General features: G+C 41.8%; 1 protein-coding gene across 4 annotated transcripts in view; it reads right to left on the reverse strand.

The window, feature by feature from the left end:
• CFAP61 (cilia and flagella associated protein 61) overlaps window positions 1-20,437 on the reverse strand; it is a 115,735-nt gene that overhangs the window by 39,816 nt on the left and 55,482 nt on the right. For all 4 annotated transcript variants that reach the window (XR_012834841.1, XM_075749980.1, XM_075749981.1 and 1 more), the window contains 4 exons: window positions 11,514-11,612; window positions 7,809-7,977; window positions 6,340-6,514; window positions 196-488 (listed from right to left, as the gene is read on the reverse strand). Coding sequence is in view for 3 of the 4 variants with exons in the window: in XM_075749980.1 (XP_075606095.1) it covers window positions 196-488; window positions 6,340-6,514; window positions 7,809-7,977; window positions 11,514-11,612 (736 nt within the window). In the remaining variant the exon portion in view is untranslated. The remainder of the gene's footprint in view (window positions 1-195; window positions 489-6,339; window positions 6,515-7,808; window positions 7,978-11,513; window positions 11,613-20,437) is intronic.

Below are 20,437 nucleotides of genomic sequence, written 5' to 3' on the forward strand. Positions count from 1 at the left end.
ATTTTAATCCAAATCAGGGCATTAACAATGCTTTTATTTGGATTTTTTAAAAAACAATCCTTTAGTCTAACGAGTGAATGTTCAATCTTCAAGAGACAATGAGAAAGTAGATAAACCAACGAGGGACTATCTAAATTTGATGGTCTTTGTCTTAAAAAACAGATGGAAGGAAATACAATGAAAGCATATACTTACTGAACACTGCAATTTAAATGGTTTTGTATTAGTAGTGAAAGCAGCACATGTGATAAGGTCTGGGTCGTCGCCTTCATCCCACTGTGCCAGGATACTGTCATAATAAACAGACACGCCAGCCTTTGACAGTGCCTCCTGAACAGCACTTTCGATTTCGTCATTGTTAAGGCAAGTAACATTTGAGCTGAGTGGAGGCTGTACGAGATGTATGCGAGAACCATTAATTCCAAGAGATAAGAGGGTTTCTACCGTGGTGTAAATGTCAATTGTATTCCCATAGACAATGACATTCCCTAAGGGAAGAAAAAAGGGGAAAAATTTCTAAGATGTACAATGAAAACCTTATTAGTATAACTCAGATGATAATAACACGAAATTGCTCTCTTTGACCCTCTTATTTCTCTGATGCTATGAAGCAAACAATGTTACCTAGCAACAGTAGCTAAGATAATTTAGTGAAGAATCTGTACAAAACATCCCACAAAGTAGGCAAGTACTTAACATAGAAGTATGACATTCATTCTGACCCCAGAATTTGAAATTATTTTGATTGAAAATCCTCTAGGGGAAAAAAAAAAGTTTTTATTTTGTTCTCCCCTCTCCCCTCAATTTTGCTCATTCAAAGGACTTATTGTGGGGAGGGACGGGGGACAGGAGCAAATCAAATACATCATGCAGAAAAAACCCAGAACCTGTGGAAAGACCAAGTTCCCTGCTCGGAATAGGAACCTTTTTTCTGCTCTGTGATCCGCTAAGCCATCAAGTAATCCATGCAAAACACCACACCTCCTGCAACACACGTCCACATCCTTGCAACACTGGACACCATACACTCCAGCACGGAGCTGGGAGAAAGCAAAATGCAGAAAAGCTGACATCCCCCAAGCATCGCTTTTCCAGGCGACTTGTGTAAACCAGAAGCAAGCCAGCACACAAAGCCCAGGCTGCCCCAGGCTTGCCCAGTCTCAGACTGAAGCTGAGGAGGATACAGGGCCTCATATGAGAAGACTGATGGCATGGCAGAAGGTTCTCTAGGAGCTCTGTGAGAACAACTTGCAGTCTGGCACTGAAGGAAAAGTGTAGGGTGGAATGTACTAAAGAAAAATCAGTGCTGAAACATATGAGGTGTTTCAGGAATGGCCTTTGAGTGGCAAACAGCAGCTGGCACTGGCTCCCCTCAGACTATGTAGCAGTAACTACAGTCAGAATTTGGACAACAACTGACTTTCCTACAGAACCAGCTTGATTTGGACTTGTGGCAGCATTTCCTTTCCTACATGGCACTGCAGTAAGCAGTAACGAGCAGGTAAGAATGCCTCATGCAACCAGCTTCCACGTTTATCTCGACATTGGCATTTATGTCTCACTACAAGTGATAGCATCCCCTACAACCTAAATTTTATTATTTCATAGGCTAAACTAATTTTGCTGGGACCATGTCTTACTGCATGAGACAGAGCAATACTGAACAGAGCATTCACAAAGCCCTAGCTCTCAAGAATATTAATGATAAAAATTGTTAACAGATGTTCTATCATTCCCCTTTGACTACAAGGTTATTTTATTTGTCCATATCAGTTTGGCTACTTGCAGCTGCCACATAAACATATCTCCTCATAGCTGCCAGAGAAAAGAATTCCCCATGATTATACATGCTCAGAAACGATGGAAAGCATATTTTTGCTGTTCACATCAACGATCAGAGAGACAGAACAAATTTACTTGCAAATGTACTAATCTGAAATCATAAGAAGAAAGAAGTCTTGCTCCTTTCATAAATATAAGACAGAATACATATAATGTCTGATAATGGGAAGTCCCTCCAATGTGTGCATTGCTAAGCTGACTTTCCAAGCCAGAAGAACCCTTTGCGTTGCTCGTGCCCACCAGGATGCCTGTCTGTAGGCAGCACTGTCCTCATGAGAGCACCAGAAAAGACAGAAGACATAAGACTGATCCATTTTTCTCACTGCTGCAGCAGGGTGTAACGCAATAAGTAAACAAGGAGAACTAGTGATGAAATACAAACTTTGATATATTCATTTTTAGTAATGCAATGTGCTAACAGTGCAGGTAAGAACGCGATAAGTGGATGCTGACAGCCTCACATTACATTTACACGTTTTCAATTAGCAAGGAGTGAAAAGCATAAGCAGCTGAAGAGGATGCAGTGGCTGGGGAAGGGGAATGAGAAGAGCTTACCAAAGGCACAACCTAGCAATGTTTTATTCTGACTCTAGGGCAAGCAAGTCTGGGCAACAGATCCTCACCACTGGGCAGAACCAGCCTCTTTTGCAGGGAAGTTCTGTTATTGCATTATATGTTGGCATTTCTGTATATACGAGATCAGATTCAAGCCCTGCATTTCTCAAGGAAAATTAAAATTCTGTTTTATATGGTAATATTAAATACAACTGCATTAGATCAAGGAAAGCAATGCTCCTTTACTGACCTCTTGTAAATCAACAATTTACGGTTTCTGCTTATTACGATATTAGTGGCTTTTTAGATTACAGTGCTAGTAGTCTAGGAACTACAGATATTCATTATGGACTGAAATTATGTTCACTGGACAGATAGCAGTTCCTCAGGATGCTTTTATTATTTAACTACATGAAAATGTCTCTATCTGTGAGCAAACACAATAATCTTCCATGGAAAAAAGCAGCCATAAATAAAGATCGTTAGAGTAGTTTTATCATTTACTACTAGAATGTCAGCATTTTGCTGCAGAGCAGGCTCATTCATTTTCCACAAGTGGAAGCACAAGATTTCAGTGACCCTAGCGTGACCCGAATCTTTTTTAGTTTGCAAAAGCTAAAGGAGAAAAGCAGTATTAGCTAAAGCATCAGTGGCTCTGGTTGGTGATTCATGCACTGGAATTTTAATGCGATAGTATTCCTACAAACATGCTTTTAATAAGGCAGTAAACTATGTTTAGGTGAAGAGAAAAAATAATTGCTCCATTTTGGGCCATTAAAGCAGTTTTGTTCCTTACTTTACTTCCATCCTACTTTTTATTTTCATGGAAAGCGCAGAGCTAATAGGAGATGAATTTCAATTAGTCACAATTACAGTTATAATAGGTTACATGCATTAGGTGGCTGGCTTTCACCAGAGAAGCCGCAGCGGCAGCCGTCGGGGCTGATCCTTGCCCTGCTCCGGGCCCTCAGCAGCAGGAGGCCCTTCGGAGCCGCCAGCACAACCGGCCCAAGTTGGGACACCCAGCTGCAGCCCACCCCTCTGCCGCCAGCGGAGGGGCTGGCAGCGGGAGCTGTGGCTCACTGCTGCTCCCACGGGCCCCTCCAGCAACCCTGCCACCGGGTGCCAGCAGCTTCTCCATCGCCTCTCCTCGCCCGAGGTGAGGAGGAGCCTGGGGAGGAAGGCTGCAGCAAGCGGGCTGCTGCCCATCCCTGGTGGTGCTGTCACCGCCGGAGCACAGGTGCTGTCAGCACAGCGCGTACACTGCCGGGCTGATCCTGCTCTACTTATGACCCGCAAAAAAGCATCCGCTGATTTCATCCGGAACAAAGCGGTACCCAGTGCTCACAGAGGAAAGAAAAGCAATTAAAAACCCTACCTTAACTCTTAATTAAAAGCCACTCTCAGAATCAGTGCCACCAAATGAAGATTTCATCCAATTAGGCTAATAAGGCTCACATTGTGAAGCTCAGTGATTAACACTTTCCTTTAAAAAACCTCCAGAACTACAGGTGGTCCCGAAGGCACATTCGCCCTCCCTCACCCGGGGTTTTCTGCCCCAGGCAGTAGCTCTGTGCCCTCGCCGCGCTGGGCACCGGTGGGAGCTGCTTGCTGGCTGAGCCCTGGGGCCGGCTACATGGCACCCCGGGGGGCTGATCCAGCAGCCCAGCCAGGAGAACGGGGCTCAGCGCAGCAGGCACCAGGCTACTTTTGATAAAAGAGGCAAACAGCCGAATAAGAGGAGCACAAATAGAAGAAAGTGTGGAGAAAAGACCGAGTACAAGCTGACAAGAACTATTACTGTATCTGAAGCGAAAGGATGAAATGTCTATTTCTGTGCAGCTACCATAACCAGTACATGTAGTTTTACTAGCCACTTCATTTTCCTTAAACATAAGCAAATCCTATTTTTTAAATGTTTTGAATTCTAACATGCTTAAAGCAGGCTAGCAGGAATTGGACAAACAATACCTTACAGTTTTGATGAGATAAAATATGAGGTGTAATGTTATTATTTATTGAAGGTAAAACTAGGATCTGAAGAATTTGAGAGATGAAAAGTAAACACAAATGGAAAACTTTGGTCATCCCAGCAGAGCGGCAGCACAGCCCGCAGAGAGCTGACAGACATCCAAATCAATTGCTGAACTCCACAGGAGCCCTGCCTCTGCACCTCCGCGAGCCCATCGCCTATCAGGCTGTCTCCAGAACAGGCTGGGGGCTGAAAAGTGGGCTCATTTTCAGAAAGAGCAGGGATCCTGGACGCAGCTACGATCTAGCCTGAGAGAACAGCTTTCCTAAGGAATATAGCTGGAAAAAGCAGCAGGATGAGGAAGAACAGAGACAGGTGGAGAAAGACTTGGCCAGCCTGGCACTCTCTATAGCTCACATACGCGGCAGCAGAGAACACGAAGCGTGAAGAGCAACGACAGGGAACTGGAGCCAGAGACGGGGTGGGGAGAAGGGGGAGGCATCGTGTCTCTGAAAAGTCCCTCCAGAGCAGCCTCACTGGGGGCTGTGGCTTTAGCTTAGAACTGAAGGCAGGATAGTGCCTCATTACGATATCCAGCTTTACACCGCAACTAAAGTCAACTGAAATGATGATATGATATAATATTAATTTAGTACTAATAACAGTAAAGATGCGTCCGTCCCAGAGCAGCTGAGGTGCTGTGAGACTGCCGTTGGCCTGAAGAACGATGCTGCCGGGCACCTTGTGTCCCAGCCTGCGGCTGGCGCTCGGGCAGGTTACCGCGCAGGTGCACCGGAGCACATTCCAGGACTGGGCACGCACGCGGTGACTTGACAGTCTAGCAGTAGCAAACGGGGAAAACTAACAGCCTCATCTGTTTATGCAAAGGCAGCTGTGCCTATCAGCTGGGGATCAGGTAATACCCTGCTCAGCTGGAAAACAGGCAGAGCAGGACTGCGGAAGAGGCTCTATTTACACGCCTGAGGCCAGGGAGCTCTTTGAGGAAAATGTGAGTGGAAACATTATCATGTTTGTTGTCTCCTGTCCTGATCACAGCAAGGCTTGGAGGACGATAAAGAAACTTCCAGTATCTTGAGAACTTCCTTAAAGGTCTGCCAAGCAGGACATGAACCTCATAGACCACACCAAGTAATTACCAATTTTGATTGTGCTATGAACCAGCCAGGTAAACTACATCTTTAGGAAACTCCTGTTGTTGTTCTCTGTCGTCAGGAACTTTCCACAAAAACAGCTTTCCTGCTCTGAACTCTGTCCTAACTCAGATCTGCCACGCAGAGCTGCCATTGCATCAATTCATTTACTGTTTGGTCTCCTTCTCTGTACTTGAAAGCTTAACTTGGACGCCTGGATGATTCCAGATATTGTCAAAAAGCATACGCACTTGGTGACTGAACTAACGAATATATGAACAATGCACACATGAACAGGCTGAGGAAATACAGGTATGGTGGACAAAAAATCTGCATGAATATGGGATTTTAAGGGTTAAAAAGAAGATTCTGGAAACTTGCAGTTCTATGTGAAAATCTGTAACTGATGTAACTGAATACAAAGATGACAAACAGAAAAAAACCGCTTCCTAATTTAGACCTGTTTTCTTTGTGTTATGCCTCAAATCTAGATATTTTTCCATAAAACAGAAAAACACATCCAGTAATTAAATTATTATTTAATTGGCTAATTAATGACTCCAGCCAGATTTGCATTTGGGACTCATTTTGTTTTATATAATAATTATAGATAATTAATCTATCTCAAACCTTTCTTTCCTAGCTAAATATGCTGGGTATCAAAAATGACAACAAATTGTAAATTAATCTGGAAAACAAAGCGCAGCAGATGAAAGACTTTGTTAGAATTAATCAGGCACCAATTATACCGTGGAATTAAGGCAGCATAAGTCTAGAAAACATTTCTGTAAGTGTGCGTGTCTTAACGAAAACCCTTACCTTCTGAGCTGACGACGTTTTCTTTCAGCCAGCGCATTGCCTTTGAGCAGTCCTGATCATCATTGAGCGTAAAATGATTAGAAGGGACTTTCCCTGTGTATCTTTGTGGCCACTTACTTGTGACTTCTCTATTAGTTGGGAGTTTACTGATATCTGCTCCAGTGGGAGACAGGACCTGGAATAAGTGAATAAATAAGTGAATGAATATATGGCATATATCTTGGAGAGCCATTAAGAAAGATGTGAAAAAACACCAACACAAGCCATTTGACTACCTAAGGGTTGCTATCCTCGTACATCTGAACCCTTGTTAACATTTGGCACTGGCAAACAGATCGTGGCCACAGAGAAAACAGATTCATGCTAGTCTGAGTACACACGCACAGAGGTACACACGCGGGTGTACGTATTCCATATTTTCTATGGGATATGGGTGACTATTTTAAACAGCAGTGCCAGAACAAGAGAACAACAATACAGGCAAAAGGCAAACGAAAGAGACTTTTTCTAGGAGCACTTAAAGTCATTCAGACCATACTTTTCATCCCTGCTGAACAGTGAATATGGATTGTTGTTTAAAGGGTGGCTCTACTCTGAAAAGCGATTACAGAGGGGCTTTCTTGCTCCACAAATCCTTTGCGCACGTGCAGTCCAGGTTTCACTGTGGGGCTGAACAGGCCTCACATTCATGTCTGTGACTTATGGTGAACAGCACTGTAAAAAACCCATAGACACGGCTTAGTTTGATCTCCCAGTTTTAAAGGTAAAACACCTTGCTCGTGATTCCTATCCAAAACCCATCAGTAAGGCAAAATCACTGCAGGCAACGGGGCTATACAAAAGGTGGCCATTTGGTTTGCATCGGTTGAGGGCCACGTGAAGATACACAGGAAAGAACAAACCCTGCCCGGGATGTCTGAGTCAAAGCCGAGTCTGCAGGGCTGGAGATGAGCTTGATTCCACATTTCACATGTAACCAAGGGTCTGCTTCAACCTCACCGGAAACTTAACAAAAGTGTGCTACAAAACCATACAGCACCACGTACGCGTCTACGCATGGTCATCACGCGAGATGAGTAATTAATTTGATAAGGAATTCTCTCCATTGCCAAAACTAGGTCAAATGGTGTTCGACCAGCTGGAGTTAAGTCTCCTGTGGCTGGGGCCACATGTCAGTCGGGCCCACTCTTCAGCAGGTTTAATGGTCATGGTGGCAAACATACTGGCAGCTTTGCTTAATAGCTGATACTGAGCAGTGACGCTGCTGGTAGAAAATTTTGTACAACCTCTCATCTCCTCCAGATCCTATAGCTGCACTGAAATGGCACAACTGGCTCCACGGAAGGGCCGCAAACTTTCTGGTTGTACACTGGCTGAGGACTACTCTAATGCTTTGCTAATCACAGAAACACTATTCACTGTAAAAACTGAATATATTGTCATGGTTTTCATTCTGCAGACAATCTCACCTGGTATTTCTGTCCCGTACAGAGAACAAGGTAGTCATACGGTACTTTTTTCTCCCTGGAAACAACTACGTATTTGGCAGCACGATTTATGCCAGTCATTTTACCAACCACAACATTAACCCAGGAACAAAGTGACATCTGTGCATAATCTTCATCATTAAAACAGTGGCTGCGAAGAAGGAATATCAGTAAGTGACATTTCAGCGGCTGACAGCAGGCATTAATTAGACATCTGGCGAGCTAGCCCAAGTCCCCTAGTGGTTCAAGTCCCTGCTCTTGCTGTGAGTGTACGGCAGCCTGGAGTAAAAGATTAGTCATTATGAAATACTCAGTTACAAATTGACAACTTTCTGCTAAAACCAAACAATCCCTCCCAGCACAGGGCTGTACAACCACATAATTTAAAAACAAAGTCACAAATAGATGCTTTACTCTGCTTTTTCTTTGCAGGCTGATGTGAGGAGGAGACTTTTGCACCTGCGAAGAAAATATTTTAACAGTCTAATCCTTTCTCCTACACAATTTCTCCCTTATTAAGTTTTTTCCACTTTTGCTTCATTTGGTATTCAGCTTCACCGGTAGTGGCTATGGTGAAACAGAAATGCAAGAAAAGCACCACTGGCATTTTGACATCCATGCTCCAAAGTCTTAGTCTGAAAAGTTTAAAAATAAATAGAAAGCTAGGAAAATGGTTGTCAGAGCTAGAAGTAAAAGGCAGCGATCTCAAATTTTCCAAGTTTGACAAAAAGTCAAACTTTCAAAAGTCTCTGAGATGCAACTGAATTCCTCTGCAAGATGAACTGAATATTAACAGGAATAAACAAAAAATTATCACATAGGCTATCCAAAAGAAAACAAAATTAGCAGGTAAATGAGAGGGAGACACACAAACAGTGCAGATGGGAAAAACATTAATCTTCACTGATTTGTAGCTGAACAACAATTTATTCTTCATGAAAATGGAGAAGCAACTTTTATAATTTCAAAGCAATTACCTTTAGTGCTAGGTAACAAACAGTATAACCGTTTGTCTGCTTTAAGAAGCAGAGCCTTGTACTTAACCATATAGAAGTTATGGTTTCCAGGGCTTTTGTCCCTGAATGTCTTATGGACTAAGCATTGTCCAAATAAGAAACCTCAACAGAAATCTGATTTTCAGAGTGCGTATGGTGTGCACGTTCTGAGCACTGAGTTAACACTGCCGGAGCACGGTATCAGCAGCAAAAAACTAAGGAACCTAAAATCACTTGTCGATTTCGAAAATCTCAGGCAAGGTTTCCTTTTGCAGCTCTTAAATTTCAGCGGTGTTACAGCCTGTTTTCAGCATAAAGCATCATATATATCCCTATGTATGACGGAAGTATCAAAGATCTGGAAGCTGCTATTTAAAAAGCCAATTCTGAGGCAAAATCTGAATGGAACAAAACCTCTTTTAATGCCTCAGTAATGAATATTAAAATTATTTCCAAAGGTCTTTTATGACTCAGAGTATGGCCCACCCTGCTCAGCTAAGCAAATACCAGGATACTTATTTATTATTGCATTTTTACTACCCTCCCTGCTTAACAGACTTCTGGAAAGACTAAGATTCCTGAAGATAAAATACTTGATGGTAGATGTACAATAGACATATCATTATAAAACACATGGAGGACCAGAGAGATAATATTTTCAACGAGGTCCGTTAAGACCCTTGCGCGCCACCGAGTCTTGCCATAGCCCATTATGAAAACACAGTACGTTGCTGGCCCTTCTGCAAATCCGACTAGACTCAACTCAATACCTTCTGATACTGAAAACTTAAACCAGGCAAAATTCTGTTAAATCAAGTTCTTCCAGTAGAACTGAAGATTAATGCTAATCCCAAACCCATTTATAGCTTTGTAGAGGGACGAACCCGCAGGATCTAGTGAAAAAGAATGCAACAGGTTTTAAATGAACAAAAAAGGTGAATGGCTGGTGTTACACAGATGTCTGGTTTATGAGATCAGAGTGACACAGCAAGAAGATGGAACTTGCACATCTTGTGCGAAAGGAAGCTGAGTCTCACCCCTGCTAGCACTTCACACCTAGGAGACAAGATGGGAATGGCCAATAAAGAAATCCTGGGCTTCACCCAGTCTGTGGTCTGAAGTCACTGCAGAAAAAATATTCCATCTACTAAATAAAGCGCAGGGCCATTCAGAGGCTCAAGAACTTGCCTTTCTATTGATGCTGAGTGATGAAAAATATTCCACTTTCTTCCACAGGACTAAATGTAATGTGATTAAATAGGAGGAGACTCAGCTCATGTTCAAGCATTTGATGCCTTTATATTATACCGGTGACTGCAGCAGAGAACACCAGAGAGACACTCAGCACCAACAGCTGCTATTTCGCCATTGGTACCAGAATATACATTCAAAACCAGAACTGACTGCTACACATTAATTGTCATTACTGAGTTCCCAAAATTGTCATAAAGATGCCACAGAAACAAATAAAGTTGCTTTCACAAACTGAAGAATTTTAGGACTGAATGACCAGGCTTTCTGAGGTGCTCGGCATCCTCTGTACTCATAAATTCCAGAGGCAAATAAATAAGGGAAGAAAACCGCCGACAATTCTAAACTGTAATCATGCAGAAATCTATAAATAAAATGGACATCAAGGACAGATGAGGGTTTTCAAAAGCACCTTTATAATTGAGGTGCACAGCTCCCAGGAGACCGACACTCCAAAATCACAGGGATGCTTTCAAAAATCATATCCTGCAGAGTTCAATTTTCACTCTTAATCGGCTTTCAAATTTTAACAGCTAATTCTGGTGAGGCAGCTACGAACTGCAACTTTCCATCAGGAAGGATGTTTTGTTATTACAACTCTTTTTTACAGTATACTTAGGAAAAAAAAGAGTACATGCATTTATGTGAGCATATAAACCTTTCATTTACCGGATTTGTACTTAAACACAGCCCTTTCTACAATAAAAAAAATAATTCAGGTCATTACTTACAAAAAATAAACTTCTATAGCTATCCTTCCCAATCTTCCCTCCAGCTGTTTTGCACCAGACCGGGGCTCTGCCAGCCGGGGGAGGTACGTCTAAGGGACAGCGCTCTGGCTGGGACTGCAGAGAGACTTCCCCAGTCCAGGGACCGACACACAAATAGATCACAGGCAGCAGAACTGAGGCAGCACAGTCCTTCCACATTTATCAACAGCAATAATCCTAAACTTTCCCCCATACACTCAGCAAAATTCCCACTAGCATCAGTGGGGTCTGCATCCCACCACGCGGCTGCTACAAGTAGATCACTGGTCACGTTGCTAATATTAATTCTTATATGTTCTTTTGTTCAACGTTACTTGGAATAAAACTCATGGAAGTTAAAAACTAAATAGTATTTTAAAAGCAAGTACACATCTTTTGTCATTTTTCTTTAACCTGGAGATCTAAACAATCTAAAAAGTCTTGGAAAGCAGACCAGTGTCTGGTACAATACAACGGATTGCTGTCCTGAAGTTACTGCTTTAGCAATATTTTCCTAGTAATAATTATATTCAACTCATTTCACAGGTGAATGCATGTTGTACAGACAGATCAGATTATTTTGAGGCTATCTGTCTATGTATCTATCTAAAATTTAGGACAAGTTCACAAAGAATTACAAAGTGTTATGTTTTCCTTTGAAGCTATGGAAGTGTTTAGATATTAAATCAAACCTGTTAATTAAAAATCTTCTATGTTTGGAGCCCAGCAGGTCCTTTCCTGGAAGGCCATGAATTGAAATCAAGGTCAGATTGTTGAACTTCAGATGCGGACTGCGGAAAGAAAAACAAAACGCCACAGTTCAACCAGCGTAAGTTTGCCGAGTTTGGTACAAGTGTAACGCGAGCGCGTTTCGACGTCAGGTTATACAGAGCGTTTCCAGCTTAGCTTCCCAGTCCACCACTGTGACTTTCGAGCACAATATTGCCTCAATCCTGACAGAGGTATTTATACTCCATCACGTAACTAACAAGCTTTGTTCCTAAGACCTTTCGGCAGGACTTACCTTCCATGACTACAGAAGGTATTGTAAGCACCGAGTCCTTGCTCAAACACCTCGGCTGTTCATAACTCACCTTCTGTAAGCGGCAGGAATGGAAAAAGAATTCCTGACAAGTGGTAATTTGTCTGCGTCCCGCAGCAGGTCTACCGAAATGAGGCGGGCGTTTCAGAGGAACAGCATAGCTTTTAATTCTGTATTCAGGAGGATACAGAATGTAATTCCTTCACACGGGCATTTTGTCATTTTGCTAAGATACATGTGTCCTTGGACACAAAAAGATGACAACTTTCCACCGCAGTTTCATTAACGCCAGAGTGGGGGGGGGGGAAGACTGACAGTATATTGAACTAAATGTGATCTGACATTTAAAAACAAATAAATATTATGAGTGATTAAGCCTTCTAATCTTCAAGGCTTTCTGCAAGTTAAGTATGGATTGATGCAAATGGTACAAAGGAATCAGAATGTTTTTTATCAACCAGTGTTAATTTGTTATTCATACGTTTAAAAAATATATTCAAACAAAGTTAAAGGTCATACTTAAACCAAGGAATTTCAAAGCTATGGCTGCCCCTCTCAAAATGCATATTAATAGTTTAATTCTGGATTATGGATTATCTATGGTAAATCTCCATGCATACTCAGGCCAAGCGCAATGTAATAAATAACCTTAATGTAACAGAGTGCATATATTTATACAGATTATGGGCCTGATTCTCATTTAAATTAAGGTCACTCTGCAGAGGTGGGTGTAAATAGAATTTGCTCTTCATTTGTGGCCACATTATGCTGGCTGAGTGATACAAAGTGGTCTTCATGTAAATGAGAGTTAGCCTGATACATTAAGCTGAATTTAAAGTATACAGAATGCCATCTGCACTCACAGAGTACTCCTAACGGGGTGCAAACGTGAACAACTACAATACACACCTAAAGAGTATGACTCCTTGGCATTTAGTTTACATGTAATTATGAGGAAAATTACTGTGACCGTACATAAACATCCTAGACATTCTCCTATCCTGCCTGCCCTCAAAGCAATGAAGTCTCTTTTCAGCTTAGAGCTGAAATCATCTCTGTACATGCTGCATGGCCTCTTGCCAACAGGTCTCCAAATCCAGGTGCTGCGATAATATTAAGTTTAAATTACATTAACAATATTTAGGACAAAAACGTTGCAAGCAAGCATCAGAAAAATGGCAGAATGAAGGTCCTAGGCAACATTAATATGCCTCTTTTGCATGACTGCACTACGGTGCACTTTATTGATCTGGGCACATACTATTTTCTTCTGCAGATGCTCTACCTCTATTTAGTCCATACGCAGCCATCCAGTATTTCCCCAGTCATATGGTACTTGTTCAGTTCTTCCCCATTGAGCGTGAGGCTTCAATTCAGACCTTTCACTCAGTACGATTTACTAACTAATGATTTACTTCTACCTCAGCGCTCCCATGGCATTCCCATATGCCCCAAACATTAATTCATGTTTCCCATTCATTAATCTTGGAGGCATCAAAATGTTGATTAGCATCTCCTTAGAATACTGTGATGAAACGAGTCATATCTTTGATTCCCATTTTACATTGAGAAAAATAAAAATCAAGGCACAAAGAGAAGCGGATTAAAGCTACAAAGAGGCGCGCTGACGCGGGAGGCAGAACCGGCGGCTGGTACCTGGCACTGCCCCGTGCTCCGAGTGCAGGCACACTGCCCTCCCGGGTCCAGTGTCGTGCAAATAACGGTCACGTTTTCAAACAGAGACGTAAAACTCCTCTTCAGCTAAGGATCAAAGTTTGTTGGATGCTCAAGCACAGGCTGGCATTTGTGAAAGTTATCAGGATCTTTAAATAAAGTAAGCAAGTAAAAGCCCCTAGTATCTTGCACTACAAAAGCTTGATTTCAGAACTGCAGGCGGCATGCCTAACCTTAGGATTTAAAATATACATACAGGCTCTTAAATACAAGCCTGAAGACTAGAGGCAAACTGCTGGTGCTCAGCCGCGGTTACTGTCAGGCACTGGGCCAGAGTTACAGGCAGATAACGGGTTTGAGTATTTTGGCCAGTGACTGTTATGCACATTGCCACACTCTGTACCATCCTCTCCTTTCTTCTACGTAGTGTTATTATTCCCAGGCTAACAAAAGGGTGGTTTATTTATTACGGCTTTTGATTCCTTACTGCTGCCTAAAAGCTCTTAATAAGTGAAAAACAACAAAGGCTCTGAGAAACAGGTACCGCATGCTTGGAGAGTGAATGTCTTACACGCTTCTAATATACGTTACAACGTCTAACAAGAAGCAGGGTAAAAGCAGAGGTTCCCATTTGGTGAAAAAGTCTTCAAGTTAAGAGTCTGAACCAATGCAACATTAAACAAGTGCACCTGCATTTTAGAAGCAAATAATTTCAGCAGGGATTCATGTTGCTGTGGATACAAAGGGAAGAACAGCTCAAAGATACTGGTAAAGCAGGGAGGGATTAGAGTATCTAGGGAAATAAGTAAAAGGTATTGGGTTTCATTGCGCGGTTCTAGAGGACAGCTACAAAAAAAGTCTAAACACCCTTGTCTTCAAAATAAAATAGGATTGCCAATTTACAGTCAGCATAATCAAAGGAACAAACAAAAAAGTTTTAGTACATTATTTATCTACATGCTGGCAATTGTGAATCTGTTGGAATATTCCTTGCTAGTTCGTCTGGATTTTTTTGCCTGATGCCTTGCTACCTTTTTTTTCTCTTGTGTGCACGGTGTTAACGATGGAGGCTTAGATGGTGGAAACTGCCTGAACAAATGATTTAATTAATTGCTTTCATTAAACCCCTCATTATCACAAATAATAAGTCAAATGACTTTTGTTACCAAATAAATAAAGTGCAGAGAAGTAGCGTACATGAACCTAAGCGTTTCAATTTATTTGAAACGAAGCATCACGCTTTTTAAAATATATTTTTCCAGTCATTTATCAAAACTAAAATAAAGAAGGGTGACAGAAGATAATGCTTTATCTGGCTACCAAAACTGGCAACTATGTGCACTATTCTCCTGTAAGCATAATCTTTAAACAATAACCTTAATATCTGGAATTATAATCTATCCAAAAGTAAAGTCCTAATTATACACTGTATCTTCAACTGTGCTGCAGCAAAGCACTTGCAAAAATGACAGCTCTAGATCGTTCCAAAAATAGGAACAAATAGTCTGTTTCCAGCACTAGATGTGATAAATTCTTGCATTAATGAAACTCTGAAATCAGAGAAATCTTTGTCCCGCAATAAAAAAAGGAACCTTAAGATTTTTGTGGGGAGGAAGGAGCCCAGAATGAGAAACGATGATAAGAAAGAGAGTCCCAGCAGGCAATAACCCGGTGTTCAAGGCACAGAAACTCAGAGTTTAAGACAGGTGTAACTCTCACTGTAAAATGCACATATAGGTAGTAGTTCTCCTTTTTCCAAATAATATAACAATTTATCCAAAGCAGGACCTTATTTATTTCTTTTTTTAAAGGAAAGATCAGCACCCCAAACATTTCAAGAACAAAGTTTTCATGATGTGATTTGGAGAATAGACTTCTCCAAAAGGAAAAGATTTTCTCACAAATTTTATAGCTCTACACAAAACTACAGACAGAAATGCTCAGCTTAACAAAAGTTGCTAATATTAACACAGGAACCCCCGCTCATTCATATTTTCACTAAAGGATAAATACGTCACTTAGCACTATAGTCTTTCTTCGGGTGATCTTTACGAGTAACGGGTTTCATATTGCCACTATACTAAATTGCTTTTGTTTGCTCAGACAAAGGCCATTGCTTTCGCTGGCAGAGCTGTAGCAGCCTTTGCCCTTCTCCCCACTCCCTCCCATTCGCTGGGCAGCTCTGCTTGACTCGGACAAGTAAGAATCAACACAAAATCAAGTATGAAGATAGGTGAAAAGAGAGCAAAACCGTTTCCCTGTATGATGCTACGTGAAGCCATTCTAGAAGTACGAAGGCTCTGCAACTGACCCTACAACACTTGGTTATTAAGCTTTTAGTAAGAGAGTCAGTAGCAGAAGCAGCAGAAAGGGTTTATTGTTTGTATCAACAATTACCAAAAGCGTCTGTTCTCAAGAACCTTGTGTAAGTGCATCAATTACAGACCTCAGAACAGGATTTCAGCTTAACTGCTGACCAACAGATGTCCATCTACAAGTTATCCCTCTTTAATTACGAGTAAACAAAGATAAGCCAGTTCTCCGTTGGATCAACCTTAGGAAAAAGTGTTAAGACTGTGAATGAATTTGCTCAATGAAAGAGGGGATAACAAAGTCTTTACTGGGACACTTTTCAATGCAAGGGTCAAGAAAGGGGTTTTCCACATATTAGCTTGTTCTATAAACTGCGCCCACGATGACTCTTCCTCCCAAGACCAGCGACAGACATACCAAGAAACCACCAACTGAAATAAAAAGATAAGTCAATCTACTTGTCAGTAGCTCACGTCTAATTTGACTGCCGCTTCGGACACCAGGGGACAGAAACGTGAGTTGCTTACTTCAGTGGGAGAATTCACATCCTTTTCTTTCTATTCCAAGGTAGGCCACAACACTGGTGAAACTCACCATCCTTTTTAACTTCAGAAAACACTCTTCTAAATTGTTCTGAACAGAGACTAAGAGGAAAATGTTTGGTTCCGATTTTGACTTTAAAGAAATTCAAGATACAAAAGAGACTTTTTTTTTAAATGACACCTCACCAAAACATTTTGTTGTACCCCAGTTATTTCCTCCTGATATCAAAACAACATTCTCCCTTCAAAAACTTACACTTTGATGGAGCAGTGCTTTTTATTAAAGTACTGTTTTTTCAGAAACTTCTCACCAGGTTTACTGGGGATTAATTTTATCAGATGATGTATTCCAAAGAGCAGCAGCCTACAAGCTCAGGCCATGAAAGCCATCGCTGTGACCACTTTTGGCATCTTAGCAAGAATCCATGAAAAAGGTAAGTAATATTTACTTTGACCAGCACCCTTTAAGGATGCTGCAAGTGTTTCTGGCAGCTCTTCCCTTTTGGGCGTCTCTCCAAACTTTGAACTTGATGGTTTGATTTCACACAGGATTTGGAGGCACCTCCTTGGTGTTGAAGTCTAGTGCCCACTATCACAAGACCAATAAAAAACCCCCATAAACTTCACAAGCACCATTGTGAAGATAACTACGGGGTTTGTCCTCACTATGCCTACCGCAAGTTCTCTTTTCCACAGTGATAATTCTCTCTCACTTCTGGTCTGTATTTGTTGGGTGCCAATATATATATCTACCTGAACTGGATAAGGACATCAGCCACAAACTTGGAGTTGGGGCTTTTTTTCATGTTTAAGACAGGCTTATTCTTGGAAAGTTTCTGTTGCCCCTGGAATTGTCCCTTTACCTCCTTTTGTTCAACAAATATTTTCTGCTCCTCCTTTGCTCTCACCTGTGTCCCCTCTCCGATGCTAGCTCATGTGGTGTCCCTCCCCTGTAGCGGCCAACCCTTCTCCAACACACTGTCTCAAAAGCTGTTCCCTCTGCAGTTAAATTTTGATTCTCCTGCTACAGCAGATCAATTAGTCCTCTCACTTTTTTTCTTTTAAGTGGTTAGTCCTAGATTCCCTTCCATCTTGTAATTTTAATGCTTGTCTCTCTTTTGTCCTCTGTGCTGACCCTTTTCCCAGACAATATAATTGAAACCAGTAGCAACTCTGACTCTGCTGCATTTCAATTGTATTAATTCCTTCTTTTTTCAGTAGCTTTACATCACCCCACGGTCTTGATTTCTCCCTGAATGTCACCAAACATGTCTTTTTCCAGTTTCTTCTTTCAAACTCCCATCCATATCATAACTCATTTTTCCAAAACAACTCAGCTGCCCTTCTGTCACTCTCCCTGCTTTTATCCCTTTTAACCACCTCTCATTTCCCAGCAACTGTCTTTGCTTTCCTCACCTATGTCAACTCAGCTTTCCCTATTCTTTTTGCACCATTCTTCTCTAGTGATTGCGGCTCTCTACTGTAATTCAGTTGAGTCTTTTTTCCTTTGTTAGACTAATTCTTTTCCACACTTTGCTTCTCAACCCATGTTGACCTTTGCAATTTTACCACTAAGCTCTTCTCCCTCCCTCAGCCACCCCTCGTTAAGCTTTCTTCTCAGAAGTCGCTTTGACTCTGCATCTTGCCAGTACCTGCAAGGTGTATACCAGGCTTTGAACCTGCGCATCAATGAACACACGTCACATACAAACCCTGGAGTACAGCATTTAAGAGCAAACGTCTAACGCAACTTAAAACTAAGCTTTAAGTACTTGCTTATTTCCATATGTACCTATTTACTCCTTTAGTGTATTATTCAGGCTTAAATGTGAACTGCCTTAGCATTCTGCACTGAGAAACACGGTGAGGATAAACTTAATTTTTGTAACAAAGTGCAAACCAAATTATGACTCATTTGAGAGCCCAGCTACAGAGTTCTTCGGAGGCGCTTCCAAAAACTACAGTATTCACTCAAGATCTGTGGTATTTCCAGGACCTAGCTGATTAAAATCAGCATGGCAAAGTCCTTACAGTGCGAGTTATGTGACAGAAGAGGAAAATCTAAACGGCTCTTTCCTTGGCCCATACAGAATACATGGCTGAGTCAGACACATCATGCGGGAACATCCATAGCTACAAAGTCTAAAAGATGAGCACTACCATCCGAAAGTTGGCTTTGAATTTGACCAAATCAAAGTACCATCCAACCACTGCGTTAGTGAGAGCATTTCCTTACTAAAATTTCAATTTCCATTCCATAAATGTTTTAGCATTTCATCCTGTTCAAAGCATAAAACAGGGCAATTATTTCTCTAGACAGAAAATGAGGGATATCTGATGATGGCCTTGGTAGTTACAGTCTCTAGCTGTTTAAATCTAATCGCTCGACAGATTCAAAATCACAGTTGAGAGACATCAACACCATTTTTCACAAATAAAGATACTGTAAATTGGGCAGTAAAACTAGAGTGTGGTTCAAATTTTGCTGTTTTGTCTGCTCCTGTGTGAATGTTTGAGTGAATAACATACAGTGCAAATTCAGCTTGTTAATAGGACATTTTTAATATTATTGGCCATTCACCTATGTTAAAACTAAGGGTGGGTTGTTTTTTTTGTTTTATGGCTGTCTACTTACAAGACCCCAATTTTTTTTGCAGAGGAGACTAGTATTTTGAGTCTGCGATGTTGCTTGGTGCAGATTTGGCAACGCTGCCTTCACAGAGATGAAAATGTACGCACCCTAGAAAAACTCACAGATGTCAAAAGATAGACTTCCCTTGAATTTGAAGGGTTTGAGATTTGTACCAACTTTTTTTTTTTTTTGTCCTAGTGTACGGCCAAGGACCATACATTCTCCTCCTGACGGCAAGAGCACGCAGAAAGAGAAGATACTCATAAAAGCTGCATGTTCTGAGGCACCACCCCAGTGCCACGTCCTCTTGACAGAAAGCTGGCAGCCCAGGAAGGACAGGGACACAGCTGGCAGAGGAGTCAGCTGGGCCAAAATTCCTGATCTCAAACATCTGCATGTAGCAGCTGTGGATCTGGGCCTTGCAGCACCTCCAGCCCTGGCAGCCTGATGAGCACAGCTGCCTCACTGATATTGCATCCCTTAACGTAAAACAGCTCCGAGAGGTGCAGCACCACGAAGCCGTGCAATGCCCATCTCTTCACCAGGGCAACGTGATCCTTCTCCAAGAGCTCCTTCCCAAATGGCCCATGCCCTGCAGCTCACGGGAAACTGAAATTATGCCCAACTAATGCAGAGATGCTCCTGACCGCCACACTCCTAGGGAGACAAACCACACGACATCGTGTGTTACCATTCACACCACAACGCAGCGTGGTAACATGGGCACTGGAAGCAATCCAGCTGCAGCACTGTGGAGCTCCATCCCACCTAGCCAATCTGCACTCCAAGTTTGGGGAATCTAGAGAACAGCAAGCAGTAAAGATCCACCATCTCATTACTGTATCTCGTACTCCCAACTCCGATTTCCATGTAAACTGCATTCAGACTCATCTCCTCCCTGGGATCTGGAGGGTAATCACAGCAATCCAGAAGAGGAACTTTAAAATTTCAGCTCATCAAGCATTCAGAAAAAACAAGCAAGTACCTTCAAATAGCGATCTTCATTTGTCCAATAAAGTACACACATATATACACATGCCCAGAAATCAAACCTACACTAATCACAACAGGGAAGGATCACAACTTAACCAGCCAACTAATTTTTTCCCCACTGTAGTAGTCTGAAGAGTTTTCCATGCTTCAAAACCCACCCATGGGCAGTTTATAGACTGCTTTGAAGAAGTCAGGAGTTACACCTCCACAACAGCTCTGGTAACAAGCTTCAAACAAAGAAAAATAAATATGAACAGAAGAGAAAGTACATCTCCATCACTTTAGCAGAGAACTGGAAAACCTACATGCAGTGTTTGCACTTGGAATGCTTCTTTATTTGCTTTGAACTGCACTGATCAGAGAGCTACCAGATGCTTCGGTAGTCAGGTTACCAAGCTCTGCGCAGAGCTGCTGAAACAG

The sequence above is a fragment of the Balearica regulorum genome, chromosome 3 (assembly GCF_011004875.1).
Source record: "Balearica regulorum gibbericeps isolate bBalReg1 chromosome 3, bBalReg1.pri, whole genome shotgun sequence".
Taxonomy (NCBI): Eukaryota; Metazoa; Chordata; class Aves; order Gruiformes; family Gruidae; genus Balearica; species Balearica regulorum.